At 40.3% G+C, this 21,722-nt stretch overlaps 1 protein-coding gene across 1 annotated transcript in view; it reads left to right on the top strand.

Moving 5' to 3' along the window:
• The window catches only part of Mctp (multiple C2 domain and transmembrane region protein), a 357,697-nt gene that overhangs the window by 172,174 nt on the left and 163,801 nt on the right, over positions 1–21,722 (top strand). Inside the window, exons 6-8 of the mRNA XM_089108305.1 lie at positions 273–378; positions 3,960–4,102; positions 6,227–6,306. Of these exons, the coding sequence (XP_088964431.1) occupies positions 273–378; positions 3,960–4,102; positions 6,227–6,306 (329 nt within the window). The remainder of the gene's footprint in view (positions 1–272; positions 379–3,959; positions 4,103–6,226; positions 6,307–21,722) is intronic.

The raw sequence follows: 21,722 nt of genomic DNA, 5'->3' as shown, positions 1-21,722 counted from the left end.
ATTCAAGACATTACAAGTATCGGAATTGGAACATTTTCCGACCAAAAAATGGGTCATCATGCTTGCTCTTACCTTATATTTTCTTTATATTTTAAATATTAAATTATTGTTCAAAAAGCGATTGTTTATCCTACATTAGAATCTAAATTAGAAATCCATTTTTTTTTTCTATTTTTTCTGTTTTTTTTATATTTTTATGAGGATAATCAACTTTGTTGCTGGGAGTAACTATGGACTCCGCAAACTTTAATCTATTTCTTCTTTTCTTAAAGGAAATCGAAAAAGTTGAAAGAGAAATGGAGAGAAAGAAATATGAACTTTTTGATGTAAGAGTCAACTTAATAAGAGCAAGGAATCTTCCTGCAAAAGATGCTTGTGGTAAGTTAATAGTTCTTTTTTTGTCAGTTTCTTTTGTAAGTTATTTTTATAATTTATGCCGACAAGTCTTATTGATGTGAGTTCCCACGCTATACTTAAGAGTAAATGATTCAAATCCTCTCGGGAAGTATTTCCTGCCAGAGTAATCTTGAATGCTTCAACATGCCCTAAAAAAAAATGAAAACCGTTTTCCAGAAGAAATTCTGCCAAGTGGTTCAAAGGGTGTATCAAAGAGTATCAGTGTGACCCAAATTGGGTTGAGGTGAGCTTAAAAAGAATTTAAATTGGTAGGTTCCTTGGAAAATATAAATGGAGGGCTCAGCAATAAGTTGAGAAGAGGAGGAATAGCTGCACATTTGTGGGCTTCAGGTGGCTTCTTATTTAGACAAATTTGGGCTGAGATGAACTTTTTTCATTGTTTTAAATTGGTAAGTTCCCTGGAATATATAGAAACTGTAAGCCTTACAATTAAGTCGGAGAGAGGAGGAATAGCCGCAAAGGTGTTGTGTTACGGTGGCTTCTTATTTAGACAAATTTGAGCTGAGATGATACTTTTATAATGCTTTAAATTGGTAAGTTCCCTGGAATATATAGAACGTGTAAGCCTTACAATTAAGTCGGGGAGAGGAGGAAGCGCTGCACTTTTTTGGGCTTCACATGGCTTCTTATTTAGACGAATTTTGGCTGAGATGAACATTTTTTATTGTTTTAAATTGGAAATGTCACTGGAATATATATAAACTGTAAGCCTTAAAATTAAGTCTGAAATAGGAGGACTATCTGCAAAGGTGTGGTGTTACGGTGGCTTATTGTTTATACAAATTTGAGCTGAGATGATAATTTTATAATGATTTAAATTTTTAATTTCCCTGGACTATATAGAAACTAGAAGCCTTACAATTAAGTCGGGAAGAGGAGGAATAGCTGCACATTTGTGGGCTTCCGGTTTAGTATTAATGAGACACTTTTTAGCTGAGATGAGCCTTTTTAAATTCTTTAATTTGGAAATTTCACGTGCCTTTATATTCACTGGACGCCTAAAAATATTTTCTTAAATAGTAGGACTATCCGCAATGTTGTGGGCTTCCGGTGGCTTCTTATTTAGACAAATTTGGGCTGAGATGAGCTTTTTTCATTGCTTTAAATTCGTAAGTTCCCTGGAAGATATAGAAAGTAGAAGTCTAACAATTAGGTAGGGAAGAGGAGGAATAGCTGCACATTTGTGGGCTTCACATGGCTTCTTATTTAGACAAATTTGGGCTGAGATGAGCTTTTTTTAATGCTTTAAATTCGTAAGTTCCCTGGAAGATATAGAAAGTAGAAGTCTAACAATTAGGTAGGGAAGAGTAGGAATAGCTGCACATTGTGCGCTTCAGGTGGATTCTTATTTAGACAAATTTGGGCTGAGATGACCTTTTTTTTATTGTTTTAAATTGGTAAGTTCCCTGGAATATATAGAAAGTGTAAGCCTTACAATTAAATTGCGAAGAGATGGAACGTCTGTACATTTTTGGACCTCCAGATATAAACTATTAAAGGTAAAGCTATTCACGAAAATACTGTGTATTATTGACGTTTTGTTCAGGTTCTTGAGTAAGTGCACAATAACCATAGTGCTGTGACTCTGTCATTGTAGAGGTCACTCTTATTGTGTGATTAAATAAAAAAAACAAGTTTGTACCAAGCACTGGTACCAATATAAATTTTTCATACAATTCTCTGACTGAAACATGGCTGCAGATATGTGCTGCAGATTGATTCTGCAGCACACAGATTCTATATCTTCCATTACAGAATAATGGTGCACAATAACCATTGTGCTGTGACTCGGTCATTGTGGAGGTCACTCTTATTGTGTGAAACTGGATCACCAAGTCCAGTTTCTTCTATTACATTTTGTGCAGCATAAATATCTCGACACATGTGAGTGACGGGGAGTTTGTTTGTGATTGTTCAAGAGGGAACTACAATCAGTCCCTGCCTTGTCACTATGTTAGACCATTTAATAAAAAAAGATTGTCGTTTTGTGATGGTGTTTACTCAATATGTGTAGGCACAATACGAACAAGCTGAAAGCTTACAAAGATGACTTGTTATTTAGACGAGTTTGTGACCGTATTAATTAGCTTTCTTTTGGCAAATTTGCAAATTTTGCAATAGCATTCGTGTATTTCCCTATATTGTGTTTTTGCCACCCCTAAAACTTATGGCATCAATGCAGATATCTGATATTGAGAAAGCAATGTCTAAAGTTTTATAATATAGGTTCCACAGGTTATCCATAAGATTTAATTTACTCTACTATATTTTGATAGAATTTAACTTGGCTCAGTTTCTTTTACTTAATTGAACATTTTTAAACAAAAAATGTTTTGTTTATTTATTGAAGGTCGTGATGCACGTTGGAGGCATTATGACTTAAGCTCTGTCCTTACAATGTTATTTTACGAACAAAACACCAAATACATCTGCCAATTGAAAAACGGATTATCTTTTGGTGTATTTAATGAAATGTTTTCTCCTGTTTTTATTGGATGATTACTTTCCCCTTATGTCCGTAAGACGCCAAATGAAAACAAGGCTCTAGGCTTTTTAAAATCAGCGTGATTAAAGGTCAGTACGTCTTATGGACTCTAAATAAGCTACCAGTGTACCAGAATCCTTGATGTCTGGGAGTCCTTCATTTGAGGGACTCTAGATAACAGTAGTAGATTCAGGGTACGGATTTCTGGGTGTAATATAATTTAATTTCATACGGTTTACACTTAATTTTATGTGAATGTGCTAGTTTTCTACTAGTTAATACTGCTAGTTTTATTTAATAAGTTTTATAGCTTCAATTTTTGTAAAAAAGTAAGGCCTATTTTGGAGACTGATTTCAATCGATTGAGAATGAAAAAGATTCAGCCGTACCGGAATAACATTTTGTAGATCGGTTAGACAGTGTTTCCCAAAGTGTCATTTATGTCAGGCTAAAGGATGCCTTCAACCCGCACCAGAGTTGTTCAAACCATGGCGGATGCGCTAAACTTGGCGTATGAGGTGAATAACTGTGGTGGAAGGCATCCTTGTCTCTGTTAATATCTTCTTTAAATATTTTGTAACTTAAGTTCAACCGCCACCAAAACAAATGCTAAATACATGCAACATGGAATACAAATTAAAGGAAGACGATATTCCTTTCACTCAGCAAGTCGGGATTACTTGCATTTAAATTCACTTAAATTGATCGTAGGTTTTGATCATACAGTCAAATTTTACTCTTTGCCTAGTGTCAGTGTCAAATAACGAAGAGAGACAACGTCAATGATGGCATTCTTATTTTTATATCGTCAGTCAGTCAATTCAAACTCTTAGCCATCTTGGTGTCTAGTTTTGAAGTCAAGCTCTTGAATTCTCTTTATCAATTGCACTGCAAAATGAAATCATAAAAAGAAGGACATAAGCATAAATCATAAATAATAAGCAAAATCATAAAAAGAAGGAATTATTGGCGTAGCAATTGTAAAAGGCGGATCACCTTTTAAATTTATTTCTTTCACGTTTATCTTTTAAGAAAGGTTGACCTATTCTATTTGTAGGAACAAGTGACCCATATGTGAAGTTCAAGCATAAAAACCGGCTACTTTACAAATCAAGCACTGTTTACAAGAACCTGAACCCAGTATGGCAAGAAGGCTTTAACGCTACTGTTGATGATACCTTCTCACCTCTCTACGTAAAGGTAAGGCAGGGCTACATAGTGCGTTCTTGCAATTTATTGTCATAACATAAGAAAAAAGTAAATTTAGAAGAGGTCAGAAACAGGAATGTGTCCAGATTTTTCTGAGGGCGGGGGGTCTAAAAAAAACTTAAAAAAAAACCATCAAAAATGTGTTTACATTCATTTTTGTTACGTTTTTACGAGTCGGACAAACATTTCGGGAGGAGGGGCTTCAAACCCCCTATGTCCCCTGGATACGACCTTGGTCAGATATACGCTAAAAAATTTTGTTTTCTGTTCCTTGGTCATTTGATACTAAGGCCCTACTCAGGGAAGGGATTAGAGGGTTGGAGCCCCCGACACCCCGAAATGTTTGTCTGACTCGTAAAAATGTAATAAAAGTGCATAAAAACACATTTTTTATGCGTTTTTAACAGTTTTTTTTTGTAAACCCCCTCCCCTATAACACAACCCCTAGTCCAAAAAAATTCCTGGATACACCCCTGTTTGATACACAGCTTTCGTCAAGATTGAGGTTATGATAATCAATAATAGTCTCTTCTGCTTGATTTTACAAAAAAAAAGAAAGAAAAACAACACAGGCCTGGTAAATAAGTTCTCAGAACTCAGATTCAATGTTGAATCTCAGATTCAGCGTGTCTGAGAACTACACTGCTCATTTTTGTTATTTATAATTTGTTAAGTACACGACTGTTGGAATTTTTTTTAACCTAGGAATGGTAAAAAAAAAAAATAGCGTAGGGAGTGATTGCATATTAATCTGAAGAACAGTTTGATACAAAACGGTGAGAGGGAAAAGCCTCAAATGTAAACTAGGATCATCCAATAAATGAAAACCATGAACGTTGACTTTACGAAAAAAAGCGTCAAAAAAATAAAACAAAGCAGTAATTAAAAATTAAGAAATAGAAGGAGAAATTAAATAACGGCAAATTATTGATTTCATGTGAAGAAGTGGGTCAAAGGTCAGTTTCATGCTTTTTTTTTAAGGAGAGGAACTTTCGAATGGGATCTGAGGCTTTTTTTCTATCCTAGATAGAACTCAATTACAATTAAAAAAAACAATAATTTAGGTAATATAATTAAAAATCAAAGACATGTAACTCTTTTTTAGCTCAAAAATGTCATCGAGGTATTGTATAGAATTATCGAGACCCTGACAATGGGGTATAAAGGCGAGCGTAAGTCTAGAATGCCCATGCGTGTTTCTATGACCCTATCCTTGGAAAGGAACTTTATGCTGCACAGACTCATAGAACCATGACCTGAACCGTGATTGTAAACAGTTTTTAAGAGTAATCTTGAGGGTTCAAATCCCCCGAGGAAAATATAGCCTAGAAAGCGACACAGCATTATACTGGATTTCGGGGGATGGTTAGATTTTATGTTTGTTTTTTTCATTTGGAGAGCTTTTTCGGCTGCTTAACGTCCAATTTTAATGTTATTGTATTAGGATCTGCCTCCCAATTGCAGCATGACAGTAGAAAGTATGAACATTTAACGAAGTCGGAGGTAACAGGCCCGGTATTGCTTGTATTGGATGCTGACCTTTGCTGATGGGAGTGTATTGACAAGGGCTGAAAACTGTGTAGTGACCAAGATGGTCACAAGTTAACGCATCGCTTTCATTTAACTCTTGTTGGTTCCAAGGGATTCTTGGTGTCCAATTTTTTAAGCCTGTTTCAGTACTTAGCGTGAACTTGGAAAGGATGTACTGGTCTTTGGCCTTCTCTAGTGGGGCAGTTTACATATCCCAAGGCTCTAACGCACAAATGATGTATAATATGGAAATTGTTGACATGGAAGGTAAATTTGTTGGAAGACATATACTGCATCGACATATTTACCCATCAATAAATGATTAAACTGGACTTGTTGGGACTTTAGGAAGTTCATCTCTTTGACTTAAGAATCATGAAATTAGGTAATATAGAAGGACTTATTGAGGTTAGAAGGATTGATCCTACAGGTGTGTAAAAGGATTGTTACCTCCAAGTAGTTACCAAATAATTACCAAAAAAACACAAAAACTTTATTTACCAAGTAATGTGAATGATAGAATGATTTCACTTTGAAACGAAAGGCTGTAAGCTTTATTTATTTAATTCCTTATAAAAATTGCAGGTCTTTGACTATGACTGGGGATTCCAAGATGATTTTCTTGGTAGTGGACAGATTGACTTATCTTCTGTGGAATTCCACAAGTAAGTTACTCTTTGATTTTTAAATATTCTTCAAAAGAGTGAAAGACAAAAAAAAAAAAAATGAATATATGCTTACAAAAACAATCCCTAAGTATATGTGAGAGGGAAATTGCCAGGAACACATAAAGTCCCTCAGAGCGCCTGCTGTAATTTTACAGGACGGTAAAAAAAACTAAATGGAAACAGAGTTTTTTTTTATTGTTATTAACAAAGAGGTGTTTCTGCATCAGTGTTCATATTTCAAGTTCTTTTGGAGATTTTTTTTTCAAGCTGGGGAACAGGAAAATCCCATGAAAATACCTACATGCATTGAAAGTGGGATGCATTGAGGATAAGTAACTTTGAACATATGATGCCCAAAGAGGAATTCTTGAACCAGCAGAATCATATCATGGTTGGCTATGCATGAATTGAATAGAATAGAATTTATTGATATGAAGTAATAGAAGTAATGAGGATGAAGTGATCCCTCTCATATACGCAATAATTTCCGTTGGTTTTAAATTTTGAAGCTGTCCTTAGTTTAAGTTGAAAACAGTTGTTTTTTTTAATTTAATTTCAGATCGGTTTTAAATACAGCCGGAAAATCTGGATCCCCACTCCATGGGAAATTTCTTTCCCCCAGACAATTCCATTGTAGCTGATAATTCAATTATCCCCGGAAAATTTCTTGCGGACGATTCCGGCTGAAATTTTTTTCTCAAAACACTTTCATTTGAAGAAGACTTTAATCTCTGATTGTTTTTAAAATACTGCAGAAAATACTCCCCCCCTGCCCTCCGTAAAAAATTATTCCCGAAACTATTCCCCCACCCGTAGTAGAAAGTTGCTCCTTCGGAAAATTCCCCCTGGAGAATTTATCCCCTGAAAATCCCTACGGAAAGATACTCTAGACAACTTCCACCCGGTAAAAAATTTTGCCCGGGACAATTCTCCTTAACATCTCCACATGTAAAATTGAGTCGGCAAAGAGAAAGTAAGACAAATAAAAATAATTCCCGTTCGAATAAACGAACGTTCGAATGATCCCTTTCCTGATATTCTAATACTATTGGTTCAATACGATCACTCCTGGTAAAATCCCCCAAGCATAAAATCCCCCTCCGAAAAATGTCTTTACACTTCCCAAATATTACACGTAGGCTGCGCAATGAGTTAATTTCACGACTTACAGACTTTTCGCTAGGGGCTGTGGGGGGTCCTGTTATCCCCATCAAAAACGTATTTACTGGACTTTTCAACTATGCTTAAAAAAATGAATATCTCAAAATTTTGATCGCACGACTTTGAGGAAAAAAAGAAGTGAGAGCGGGGGGGGGGCTAGTTGTCCTCCGGAATTTTTGGTCACTTAAACCAGATTTTCTCGTGCTACCACTTCACCCCTTTTCAAAAAAAGGAGGGAATATGAATCGATGTTCTGATTACAGGCCGATTACTGTTTCCTTCCAGATTAGCAAAGTTTTTGAGTTTGCTTTATTAAAGTATCTGGAGTCTTGTAACCAAGGCCTGAATCAAATTGGGTTCCGTTAGGGGCTAAGCATGGCTGTTGCTCATACCCTCCTTTCAAGAATTATATCCTTTTGTAAGCAATGGGAGAGAGTTTATACACTTGTGTTAGATTTTGCGGCGGCGTAAGATTCAATTATCCATTCTTGGGCTATGACTGTGCTTCTGAAGAATAATGTCCCACTACCAGTAGTTTTGGTTTTAAAAAAGTGGTATGGCTCATCTCGTATTCGAATTAAGTGGAAAAATCAGTTTAGTGATTATAGTGTTAAGTTATGTAGGGGGCTGAGGCTGCGCAAATAATTTAATTCCACGACTTACAGACTTTTCCCCAGGGGCTGTGGGGGGTCCTGTTATCCCCAAAAACATATTTACTGGACTTTTTAACTATGGTTAACAAAATGGATATCTCAAAATTTTGATCGCACGACTTTGAGGAAAAAAGGAGGTGAGAGGGGGGGGGCTAGTTGTCCTCCGGAATTTTTGGTCTCCCAGTAGTTTTGGTTTTAAAATAGTGGTATGGCTCATCTCGTATTCGAATTAAGTGGAAGAATCAGTTTAGTTATAAGTTATGTGATAAGTGATTTAGTGATATGTAATGTTAAGTTATGTAGGGGGCTGAGACAAGGGAGTATTATTTCTCCTTTGATTTTCAATATTACTGTTTCGGGGTTTTATTGATCAAATTCAGTTGACTTTTATTTATGGTAAAGGTTATGTTCTTTCGTGGATTGCTTACGCATATGATTTACTCCTTTTGAGTCGATCACTTCAGTAATTTCAACAAAATGTAGATTTTTTAGCAAAGGTTTTTAGTGAGCATGGACTTCGTTTTTGCCATTAAAAGTGTCAGTTTTTAATTCTTGGTCCTAAGGCTAATGATCTTGTTAATTCAGAAATTTCTGTTCGTATTTATGATAGTACTTTAAAACCTTTGAAATCTCTTTTATATCTTGGTGTGCCTTATGGACCAACTTTAGCTCTATGCCGTGCTTCTATTTCTAAAGCAGTTAAAAGTAGAATAGCGTCTAGCTTCAGGGCAGTAATTTGTCTTCGTGATCTTCTTTCTCGAAAATTACTGGCTCGGGTATATATTACTGTCGCTTTGCCTCAGATTTTACTTTTTTCATCGTTTCTCCCGTTTTTTAGAATTAGTAATATTTCGCATGTAAAAACCACCTATTTTAATTTTGCTAAGTTCCTTTGCCGCTTTTCTAAATCTGAATCAAATACTTTTTTAATGAATACACATAAAATAAAAAACCCTCTTGATGTTTTGGAGAAAAAGCAAAAGAAATTTTATCTAAATTACCTCTTTTTTCTCATAATTTATATAAAGCTGCGCATGAAGCTTAATTTTTTTTATTTATTTATTAATTATTGAATGAAGCGTTAATTTTTGAAGTGTTAATTTATTAGTTATTGAATGAAGTGTTAATTTGTGTGGTAAGTTTGATTGAAAGCCTTTGCGTACTTCTTGTTATATGGTTTAAAAAAAATTTATGGCCTGTTGATTAGCGGTTAATTTTAAATTTTACTCTTTGTATTCGGAGGAAATAAAAAGGTTTAACTTGAATTTGAAAAAGGGCACTAGGACTTTTAATTTTCGTTCAAATGAGCCCTTTCCTGATATTCCAGAGCTATTGGCTTGATGCGTTCACCCATGAAAAAAAAACGAAAAAAAAAAACAATTAAACAAACAAAAGCAAATAAAAACGCATCCGTGATCTTCCTTCTGACAAAAAATTCCAAATTTGTTCATATGGGAGCTTGAAACTTCTACAATAGGGTTTTCGGAAATGCTGAATTTTATGGTTTAATTTTCATCTATGTTTCTTGACTTTTAAGGGGTGTTTTACCCTTTTTCGAAAATCAGCCATATTTTCTGAGCCTCGTAGCTTTTAATGGTTACACTAAACTTAATGCATTTTATATATTTGGAATCACCATAATAAGCCAATTCTTTTGTCATATCTATTGGTATCAAAATTCCGTTTTTTAAAGTTTCGGTTACTATTGAGCTGCATCGCTCCTTGCTTACAGTTTCGTTACCACGAACTGTTTGATGAGTCTTTCCTCAAGAATTGTGACAAAAAATCAAACTTTTGCGTAAAGAGCAAGGGATGAAGAAAGAGCAGCTCCCTCATATGCAGAATAATTTTTGTTCCTTTAGGTTTTAATGTTTCTATATTTAAGGTCTTATCGTTTCTCAAAACATGCATTGAAACCCCAACCCCCTCATGTAAAATTTCCCCTTAAAAATTAGCATCATAAACTTCTCAAACCCTTCACAGAAAATCCTCCCCGAAGAAAAACCCCCCTTCTGCAGAAATTTGCCCCTTCGAAAGATTTCTGTATATGCAAACAATGGGAAAATTGCATAAATTACAGCCCTTTTATCTTTGGGCTTTGGGGAGGAGGTTTTCATCCCCAGAGGCATAGTTTGGACCTTCGAACTATGGTGAATAAAATGGCTGTCTCAAAATTTTGATTGGGCGTCTTTTGGGAAAAAAGGGTGTGAGAGGGGGCTAGTTGCCCTCCAATATTTTTGGGCTCTTCAAAAAGGCACTAGAGCTGTTTTAAGTTGAAATGAGCCCTCTCTTGACCTTCTAGGACCACTGTTTCGATGCGATCACCCTTAGAAAAAAAAACACTCATCCATGATATTTCTTCTTGCAAAAAATACCAAATTTCGCATTTTTGTAGTTAGAAGTTTGAACGTGAAGGGGGCTAGACTTACATTGAGCACATTGAGCTATATATTCAAGGGGATGGTGTCGATTCCTCCCATTTTTTGAAAATCAGGTAAATATTCTCGGGCTCGTAACTTTTAATAGGTAACATTGAACTTAATTAATTTTGTAAATTTGGAATCAGTATAATAAGCTAATTCTTTTGATGCATGAATTGTTATCAAAATTTCTTTATTTAGATTTTCAGTTACTATTGGGCCGAGTCACTCCTTACTCACAGTTCGTTACACCGCGAACTGTTTGATTTTAACACAACTGTGTTGACTCTTCATTAAAATTAAATAAAAAAAACAAGTTTTTTTAACTGAAAGTAAGGAACGACGTTAAAACTTAAAACGAACAGAAATTATTCTGTATATGAAGGGGGCTGTCCCCTCCTCAACGCCTCGCTCTTTACGCTAAAGTTTTTTTATTGTTTAAAAAAATAGAGTTGTGAGAAAGTCAAACTTTAGCGTAAAGAGCGAGGCGTTGAGGAGGGGACAGCCCCCTTCATATACAGAATAATTTCTGTTCGTTTTAATCTTTAACGTCGTTCCTTGTTTTCAGTTAAAAAAACTTCCTTTTTTTAATTGAATTTTCGAATGTTTTTGAATTAATGCAGTTTTTGATTTTGGCTCACCGTACAGGAATAATTAAAAAAAAATTTGAACATTAATTTGGTTAAATGGCTTTCTCGAAACTTGTTTAACTTTATTTACGAACGTTTTTATTAGTAATAAATATACGTAACTTAGAATTAACTTACGTAACGAACTTCTATATTCATAAAATTTTAACACGTATATTAAGGGGTTCGCCCCCTAGTCAATACCCTGCTCTTTAAACTATAGTTCGATTTTTTTTTTTCCAGTACTTTAAAAATGACCTCTTAATCACAATCAGTTGATCAGTTGAAAAACTTGTTTTTTTTTTATTTAATTCCTGTTATTTTTATTTAATAAGGCTGGGAAATCCGGCGCCCCCTTCATAGCACTGCCCCTTCCCCCATGAAAACTTCCTTCATGGAAAGATCCTTCCATATTGCCCCCGACCCTCTCCTTCCCCCACCTACCAGAAAAAATCTCCTCTGAAAAAGTCTGTATACTTCCCAATAACCAATACTATATGTTAACATTGAGTAAAGTTCATAACTTTCAGCCCTCCCCCTGGGGACTTTGGGGGATCAAGTCATCCTAAAAGATATTTTTATCATATTTTCGACCATGCTGAACAAAATGGCTATCTCAAAATTTTGATCGGGTGACTTTGGGAAAAACAAAATGAGCGTGTGAGGGGGCCTAGTTGCCCTACATTTTTTTTGGTCACTTAAAAAGGGCACTAGAACTTTTAATTTCCATTCCAATGAGTCCTCCCAAGATATTATAGGACCACTGGGTCGATACGATCACCCCTGGTAAAAAAAAACAAAAAAAAACAAAAAAACAAATAAACACGCATCCGTGATCTTTCTTCTGGCAAAAAATGGAAAATTCCACATTTTTGTAGATAGGAGCTTGAAACCTCTACAGTAGGGTTCTCTGATACGCTGAATATGATGGTGTGATTTTCATTAAGTTTCTATAACTTTTAGGGGGTCTTTCCCCCTTTTTTCGAAAATCAGCCAAATTTTCTCAGGCACGTAACTTTTGATGGGTAAGATTAAACTTAATGAAATTTATATATTTGAAATCAGAATTAAAATCTGATTCTTTTGATGTATCTATTGGTATCAAAATCCCGTTTTTTAGAGTTTCGGTTACCATTTAGCCGGGTCGCTCCTTACTTACAGTTCGTTACCACGAACTGTTTGAAACAAGTTTTTTTTTCAAGTGAAATTAAGAAATAACATTGAATAAACTAGCTCCTTGCTCTTTACGCTGGAATTTAACATGTTCATATACGTGTTTACGAAAACTTACTTGAATTGTCGTCTACATTCCTAAAAAGTCTATACAGGTCTATACAAAGTCTATACAAAAAGTCTATATGTTTTTACTTCTATAGTCCAGAACATAATTTACACTTTACTGAAAAAAATACAAATGAATGTATATTGCCAGTTTAATATACATATACTCATATTTAGTAATCAAAATCTTAACATTATTTGATTTATTAAAGCTATAAAAGTAAAAACATTTATATTTTTTTTTCAGTAAAGTGCAAATTATGTTCTGGCCTTGGGAAGGCATAGGGTTTTTGAGCCCAACTTATGTTAATTTCTGCTCGTTTTGAGTTCGACTCGGTTATTTATTGTAATTTCTGTTTGTTTTGGGTTTCATTTATTTATCGATGCTGATTTGTGGTAGTTTCACGCTTGGTAAATTATTTGATTTGATTTTTCTCATTTTTGTTTAATGCAGTTCTTTACTTTTCTTTGAAAGACTTATTTTGTGGAAAAAGTTATTTTAATTAATTTCTGTTTGTTTTATATTGACATAATCTTTTCAGACAAAAAGAAAACAATACTTTGAATCTTTTCGTTTTTTTAAAGATTTATAGTTTGGCCTGCTATTTGTTACCCCAAAAAAAATTTGAGATAGCCATTTTGTTCAGCATAGTCGAAAATCTGATTAATATGTCTTTGAGTATGACTTAATCCCCAACAGTTCCCCGGGGAAGGGCTGCAAGTTATAAACTTTGCCCATTGTTTACATATAGTATTGGTTGTTTGGAAGTATACAGGCGTTTTTAAGAGGAATTTTTTTCTAGTGGGGGTCGGGGTCGGAGTAGGGGTTACGGGGGAGGATCTTTCGATGGAGGATATTTACTTAGAGGAAGGGACATTTTTATGAAGGGGGCGCCAGGTTTCCCGGCATTATTTAAAAAACGATCAGAAATTAAATAAAAAAACAAGTTTTTTTCAACTGAAAGTAAGAAGCAACCTCAAAACTTAAAACGAACAGAAATTATTACGTATACTAGGGGGTTGGCCCCCTAGTCAATACCTCACGCTTTACGCTAAATTTTTTTAGTTCTTTCAAAAGAGCTATCTATTCTAATTAAACGGCCTTTGTGATTCAGGGGTTTGCGATTCGAACAAAATTCGAACTTTACCGTAAAGAGCGAGATATTGACTAGGGAGCAAACTTCCTAATGTGCGTAATAAAAACATATGAATATAGAAATGCGTTGCTTAAGTTAATTCGTAAGTTACGTCAGAACAAAATTTCGAGAAAGCCAATTAGCCAAAAAAAGGAAAATTAAAATGCGAATTTCGTTTTAGCTATTCATGTACGGTGAGCCAAAATCTAAGCTGCATTAATTCAAAAACGTTCAAAAATTAACGAAAAAAACAAGTTTTTTTTAACTGAAAGTAAGGAGTGACATTAAAACTTAAAACGAACAGAAATTATTCCGTATATGAAAGGGGCTGTCCCCTCCTCAACGCCTCGCTCTTTATGCTAAAGTTTGACTCTGTCTCACAACTTTTTTTTTTAAACAATAAAAAACCTTAGCGTAAAGAGCGAGGCGTTGAGGAGGGGACAGCCCCTTTCATATACGGAATAATTGACCGAAAACTTTAAGATTTACCCTCTTTCATAGGCAGCGCGCTAGCGCTGCCTAAGTAAAGAACGATGTGGGCGCAATGAACGATGTGGGCACAATGTGTTGTTTTATGGGTTTTTTTCTCCATACCCGGGCACTTCGTATCGCAGGAGTCGTCGTAGAAACTTCGAAAAGGGCTCATTCGATTGAAAATTGGAGTGGCTAGTGCCACTCCAAGATGGAGAGCAACTAGCCCCCCCCCCACGCCCATCATTCCCCCAAATGCCTCCAATCAAAATTTTGAGATAACCAGTTTGTTCAGCGTAGTTGATTCCCTGATAGAAAGTATATTTTTGAGGAGGTCACTTCCCCACAACCGTCAGGGCAAGGGTTTTAAGTTATGCCCTGGGGGCATATAAGGTTTTTATAGAAGGTGTTGTCGTAGATACTTCGAGACAGGCTTATTCGATTGGAAGTTCAAAGGGCTAGCATCCTTTTTAATAGTCGAAAGTGATTGGAGGGCAACTAGCCCCCCCACGCCCTTCATTCCCCCGAACACATCCAATCAAAATTTTGAGATAGACATTTTGTTCAGCGTAGTTGATTTCCAGATCAAGAAAATACATTTTTGAGGAGGACACTCCCCCACATCCCTAAGGGCAAGGGTTTTGAGTTATGCCCTGGGGGTATATAAGGTTTGTAAAGAAGGCGTTGTCCTAGAAACTTCAATAAAAGCTCATTCGACTGGAAATTCAAAGGATTAGTGCCCTTTTTAATAGTCGAAAGTTATTAGAGGGAAACTAGCCCCCCCCCCCCTCACACCCATCATTCCCCCAAACACATTCAATAAAAACTTTGAGATAGCCTTTTTTTCAGGAGTAGAGGAGGGGGTACCAGCGCGGACCGAACCACGTGGTTCTGTCGGCATTTTTAATGCTGGCAGTACACCAAATCAGGGCCTAGCCTCCCTAGGGAGAATGATTACGTAATGGGGTCAATGACCTAAATTTCCAAGGTGTGTCAACAACAACAACAACGACCTTGACATTCGCTGAGAGCGTGCACTTACAACATCAACAACATTGACCTTGGAACACCTGTGCTGTCGACCTCAATTCACCTATCGTGAATCAATAATTCCCCTTAGAAACAACAAATTAATTTCCCCTTTCTTGACAGATCAATCAATCAATGACATCATCTGTCAGACTTTAAAAATTTTCGCCTAGAAACATTTCTCCAGGAATAGATCCAAATCATTAATGTCTTTGCCTCGGGAACAACTCTTTTGGTCGAACTCCAAAGGATATTAATAACCAAAGGCCATGGAAACAATTAGGCAAGAAACATCTTAGCGATGAATTGTTTTAGCGCGCAAAAAGGTTTCTTATTAATTTGAAATGCGTTAGCGCAGAGATGCCAATAACAAAGGAACACGCTGAATTTACGTTTAGGGATTATTTGGGCGAAACCGTTTTAGACAGGTTATGGAACTATTTCGGCAAAACAGATAGAGACATTTTAAAAGAAGATTTTTGAAGAGATTTTGGAAGAGGTTTTGAGTGTGGTCGTTATAATACACAACTTTCATTTGAACAGCGTTGTGAGGTCCTCTAACCCAACCCCAAAGGGTTCCAATCCTCCTACCCCAACCCCGAAGGAAGCCCTCGGTCCTCAAAAGCCCCCAAGCTCCCAAAGGCCCTCCACCGGTCCCAAAATGTCCCCCAGGCCCCCAACTGTCCCCCCGGACCCTCAAAGGCCCCCCAAGCTCCCAAAGGGCCAGCGGCGCCCCCAAAGGCCATCCCCGGGCCCTCCAAAGGCCCATCGAGCTCCCAAAGGCCCATCGAGCTCCCAAAGGACCAACGGGGTCCCAAAGGCCCTCCAACGGCCCCCAACTGCCCCGCCGGACCCCCAAAGGCCCTCCCCTGGTCCTCAAAGGTCCCCCGGGCGCCCAAAGGACCAACGGGGTCCCAAAGGCCCTCCACCGGTCCCCAAATGTCCCCCAGGCCCCCAAAGGCCCTCCCTGTGCCCCAACGGCCCACCCAGAACCCCAAATGCCATCCCCGGGCCCCCCAAAGGCCCATCGAGCTCCCAAAGGACCAACGGGGTCCCAAAGGCCCTCCACCGGCCCCCAACTGCCCCAAAGGCCCTCCCCAGGTCCTCAAAGGTCCCCCCGACGCCCAAAGGACCAACGGGGTCCCAAAGGCCCTCCCCCGGTCCCCAAATGTCCCCCCGGCACCCAAAGGCCCTCCCTGTGCCCCAAAGGCCCAGCCAGACCCCCAATGGCCATCCCCGGCCCCCCCCCCAAAGGCCCATCGAGCTCCCAAAGGACCAACGGGGTCCCAAAGGCCCTCCACCGGTCCCCAAATGTCCCCCCGGCCCCCAACGGCCCTCCCTGTGCCCAAAGGCCCTCCCTGTGCCCCAAAGGCCCTCCCCCGGCCCCCAAAGGTCCCCCGGACCAGAGAAGCGCCGCTGGGATAACACACACACATACACACACACACACACACACACACACACACACACACACACACACACACACACACACACACACACACACACACACACACACACACACACACACACACACACACACACACACACACACACACACACACACACACACACACACACACACACACACACACACACACACACACACACACACACACACACACACACACACACACACACACACACACACACACACACACACACACACACACACACACACACACACACACACACACACACACACACACACACACACACACACACACACACACACACACACACACACACACACACACACACACACACACACACACACACACACACACACACACACACACACACACACACACACACACACACACACACACACACACACACACACACACACACACACACACACACACACACACACACACACACACACACACACACACACACACACACACACACACACACACACACACACACACACACACACACACACACACACACACACACACACACACACACACACACACACACACACACACACACACACACACACACACACACACACACACACACACACACACACACACACACACACACACACACACACACACACACACACACACACACACACACACACACACACACACACACACACACACACACTCACACACAAACTGTGTGTATGTGTGTAAGTTTTCGTGTGTGTGTGTGTGTGTGTGTGTGTGTTTTGTGTGTGTGTGTGTGTGTGTGTGTGTAAGTTTTTGTGTTAATGTTAGTTTTTGTGTGCTTTTTAGTTTTCGTTTGCATTTGTTAGTTTGTGTGTGTGTGTGTGTGTAAGTTTTTGTTTGGGTAAGTTTTGGCGTGTGTGTTTAAGTTTTCGTGTGTGTGTGTGTAAGTTTTAATGTGTGGGTGTGTAAGTTTGTGTGTGTGTGTGTGAGTGTGTGTCTGTGTCTTTGTGTCTGTTTTTGTGTGTTTGTGTGTGTGAGTGTGTTTGTGTTTGTGTGTGTGAGTGTGTGTGTGTGTGTGTGCATGTGTGTGTGTTATCCCGGCGGCGCTTCTCTGGTCCGGGGGACCTTTGGGGGCCGGGGGAGGGCCTTTGGGGCACAGGGAGGGCCTTTGGGCACAGGGAGGGCCTTTGGGGGGGGGGGGGGCCCGGGGATGGCCAGTGGGGGGCGGGGTGGGCCGTGGGGGCACAGGGCGGGCCTTTGGGTGCCGGGGGGACATTTGGGGACCGGTGGAGGGCCTTGGGGACCCCGTTGGTCCTTTGGGAGCCCGGGGGACCTTTGAGGACCAGGGGTGGGCCTTTGGGGCAGTTGGGGGCCGGTGGTGGGCCTTGGTGACCCCGTTGGTCCTTTGGGAGCTCGTTGGGCCTTTGGGGGGCCGGGGGTTGGCCATGGGGGGCCTGGGGGGGCCGTTGGGGCGCCGGGAGGGCCTTTGGGTGCCTGGGGGACATTTGGGGACCGGTGGAGGGCCTTTGGGACCCCGTTGGTCCTTTGGGAGCCCGGGGGACCTTTGAAGACCAGGGGAGGGCCTTTGGAGGTCCGGAGGGGCAGTTGGGGGCCGGTGGAGGGCCTTTGGGACCCCGTTGGTCCTTTGGGAGCTCGATGGGCCTTTGGGAGCTCGATGGGCCGTTGATTTCCAGATCAAGAAAATATACTTTTGAGGAGGACACTCCCCCAAATCCCTCAGGGCAAGGGTTTTGAGTTATGCCCTGGGGGTATATAAGGTTTTTAAAGAAGGCGTTGTCGTAGAAACTTCAATAAAAGCTCATTCGACTGGAAATTCAAAGGATTAGTGCCCTTTTTAATAGTCGAAAGTGATTAGAGGGAAACTAGCCCCCCCCCTCACACCCATCATTCCCCCAAACACATTCAATAAAAACTTTGAGATAGCCTTTTTTCAGGAGTAGAGGAGGGGGTACCAGCTCGGACAGAACCACGTGGTTCTGTCGGCATTTTTAATGCAGTCAGTACACCAAATAAGGGCATAGCCTCCCTAGGGAGAATGATTACGTAATGGGGTCAATGACCTAAATTTCCAAGGGTGTCAACAACAACAACATCGACCTTGACATTCGCAGAGAGCGTGCACTTACAACAACAACAACATCGACCTTGGAACACCTGTGCTGTCGACCTCAATTCACCTATCGTGAATCAATAATTCCCCTTAGAAACAACAAATTAATTTCCCCTTTCTTGAGAGATCAATCAATCAATGACATCATCTGTCAGACTTTAAAAATTTTCGCCTAGAAACATTTCTCCAGGAATAGATCCAAATCATTAATGTCTTTGCCTCGGGAACAACTCTTTTGGTCGAACTCCAAAGGATATTAATAACCAAAGGCCATGGAAACAATTAGGCAAGAAACATCTTAGCGATGAATTGTTTTAGCGCGCGAAAAGGTTTCTTATTAATTTGAAATGCGTTAGCGCAGAGATACCAATAACAAAGGAACACGCTGAATTTAAGTTTAGGGATTATTTGGGCGAAACCGTTTTAGACAGGTTATGGAACTATTTCGGCGAAACAGATAGAGTCATTTTAAAAGAAGATTTTTGAAGAGATTTTGGAAGAGGTTTTGAGTGTGGTCGTTATAATACACAACTTTCATTTGAACAGTGTTGTGAGGTCCTCTAACCCAACCCCAAAGGGTTCCAATCCTCCTACCCCAACCCCGAAGGAAGCCCCCGGTCCTCAAAAGCCCCCAAGCTCCCAAAGGCCCTCCACCGGTCCCCAAATGTCCCCCAGGCCCCCAACTGTCCCCCGGACCCTCAAAGGCCCCCAAGCTCCCAAAGGGCCACCGGCGCCCCCAAAGGCCCACCCAGACCCCCAAAGGCCATCCCCGGGCCCCCAAAGGCCCATCGAGCTCCCAAAGGCCCATCGAGCTCCCAAAGGACCAACGGGGTCCCAAAGGCCCTCCACCGGTCCCCAACTGCCCCCCCAGACCCCCAAAGGCCCTCCCCTGGTCCTCAAAGGTCCCCCGGGCTCCCAAAGGACCAACGGGGTCCCAAAGGCCCTCCACCGGTCCCCAAATGTCCCCCAGGCACCCAAAGGCCCTCCCTGTGTCCCAAAGGCCCACCCAGACCCCCAAAGGCCATCCCCGGGCCCCCCAAAGGCCCATCGAGCTCCCAAAGGACCAACGGGGTCCCAAAGGCCCTCCACCCGCCCCCAACAGCCCCAAATGCCCACCCATGGTCCACAAAGGTCCCCCGGGCTCCCAAAGGACCACACGGGGTCCCAAAGGCCCTCCACCGGTCCCCAAATGTCCCCCAGGCACCCAAAGGCCCTCCCTGTGCCCCAAAGGCCCACCCAGACCCCCAATGGCCATCCCCGGGCCCCCCCCCCCCAAAGGCCCATCGAGCTCCCAAAGGACCAACGGGGTCCCAAAGGCCCTCCACCGGTCCCCAAATGTCCCCCAGGCCCCCAAAGGCCCTCCCTGTGCCCAAAGGCCCTTCCTGTGCCCCAAAGGCCCTCCCCCGGCCCCCAAAGGTCCCCCGGACCAGAGAAGCGCCGCCGGGATAACACACACACATGCACACACACACACACACACACACACACACACACACACACACACACACACACACACACACACACACACACACACACACACACACACAAACACACACACACACACACACACACACACACACACACACACACACACACAAACACACACAAACCACCACACACACAAAAACACAAAAAAACAAGCAAAAAAAAAAACAAAAACACAAAAACACAAAAAAAAACACACCAAAAAAAGACAAAAATCCACCACCCACTACCAAAACCACAAACCCCCACTACAACTCAACTAAAAACACAGAACCAAAAACAACCAACAAAAAAAAAAAAAAACAAAAACACACACACACACACACACACACACACACACACACACACACACACACACACACACACAAACTTGTGTGTAAGTTTTTGTGTGTGTAAGTTTTGGCGTGTGTGTGTGAGTTTTCGTGTGTGTGCGTGTAAGTTTTGTGTGTGTGTGTGTGTGTGTGTTTCTATGTTTTTGTGTGTGTGTGTGTGAGTTTTTTGTTGTTTTCATGTGTTTGTTTTTTTTTTGTGTGTGTGTGTGTGTGTGTGTGTGTGTGTAAGTTTTGGCGTGTGTGTGTAAGTTTTGGCGTGTGTGGGTGTTTGTGTGTGTGTGTGTGTGTGTAAGTTTTTGTGTGCATGTAAGTTTTTGTGTGCATGTAAGTTTTCGTGTGCATGTGTAAGTTTGTGTGTGAGTGTGTGTGTGTGTGTGTATGTTTTGGTGTGTGTGTGTGTGTGTGTGTTTTGTGTGTGTGTGTGTGTGTGTATGTGTGTGTGTGTTTGTGTGTGTGTGTAAGTTTTTGTGTGCATGTAAGTTTTTGTGTGCATGTAAGTTTTCGTGTGCATGTGTTAGTTTTTGTGTGTGTGTGTGTGTGTAAGTTTTTGTGTGTGTAAGTTTTGGCGTGTGTGTGTAAGTTTTCGTGTGTGTGTGTGTTAGTGTTCATGTGTGTGTGTGTTAGTTTTCGTGTGTGTGTGTGTTAGTTTTCGTGTGTGTGTGTGTAAGTTTTAGTGTGTGTGTGTAAATTTCTGTGTGTGAGTGTAATATTTTGTGCGTGTGTGTAAGTTTTTGTGTGCATGTAAGTTTTTATGTGCATGTAAATTTTCGTGTGCATGTGTAAGTTTTTTGTATGTTTGTGTGTGTGTGTGTGTGTTTGTGTGCGTAAGTTTTTCTTGTGTGTGTGTTAGTTTTTGTGTGTGTGTGTAAGTTTTTGTGAGTGTGTGTTAGTTTTAGTGTTTGTGTAATTTTTTGTGTACATGTAAGTTTTTGTGTGCATGTTAGTTTGTGCGTGTGTGTGTTAGTTTTTGAGTGTGGGTGTAAGTTTTTGTGTGTGTGTGTGTGTGTAAGTTTTTGTGTGTCTAAGATTTTGTGTGTGTAAGTTTTGACGTGTGTGTGTGTAAGTTTTCGTGTGTGGAAAAATTTAGAAGTGTCCAACTCAGAAAAGCCCGAAAACGTAATTTACATATCCCAAATCATAAGTTTCAGAAAACACACTCCTATGAGCGGCTAAGAAATCTAGCTCAGAAAAGTCTGAAATAGCAAACTAGTCATCCCAAACTATTGGTTTCAGACAACAAACACCTATGATGGACTAAGAATCCTAGCTCTGAAAAGTTCAAATAGCA

This window comes from Artemia sp. Qi Xiang Cuo, chromosome 2 (assembly GCF_049724085.1).
Source record: "Artemia sp. Qi Xiang Cuo chromosome 2, ASM4972408v1, whole genome shotgun sequence".
NCBI classification, from domain to species: Eukaryota; Metazoa; Arthropoda; class Branchiopoda; order Anostraca; family Artemiidae; genus Artemia; species Artemia sp. Qi Xiang Cuo.
Note: the sequence above shows the minus strand (reverse complement) of the source record. Positions and strands in the feature narration are given on the sequence as shown.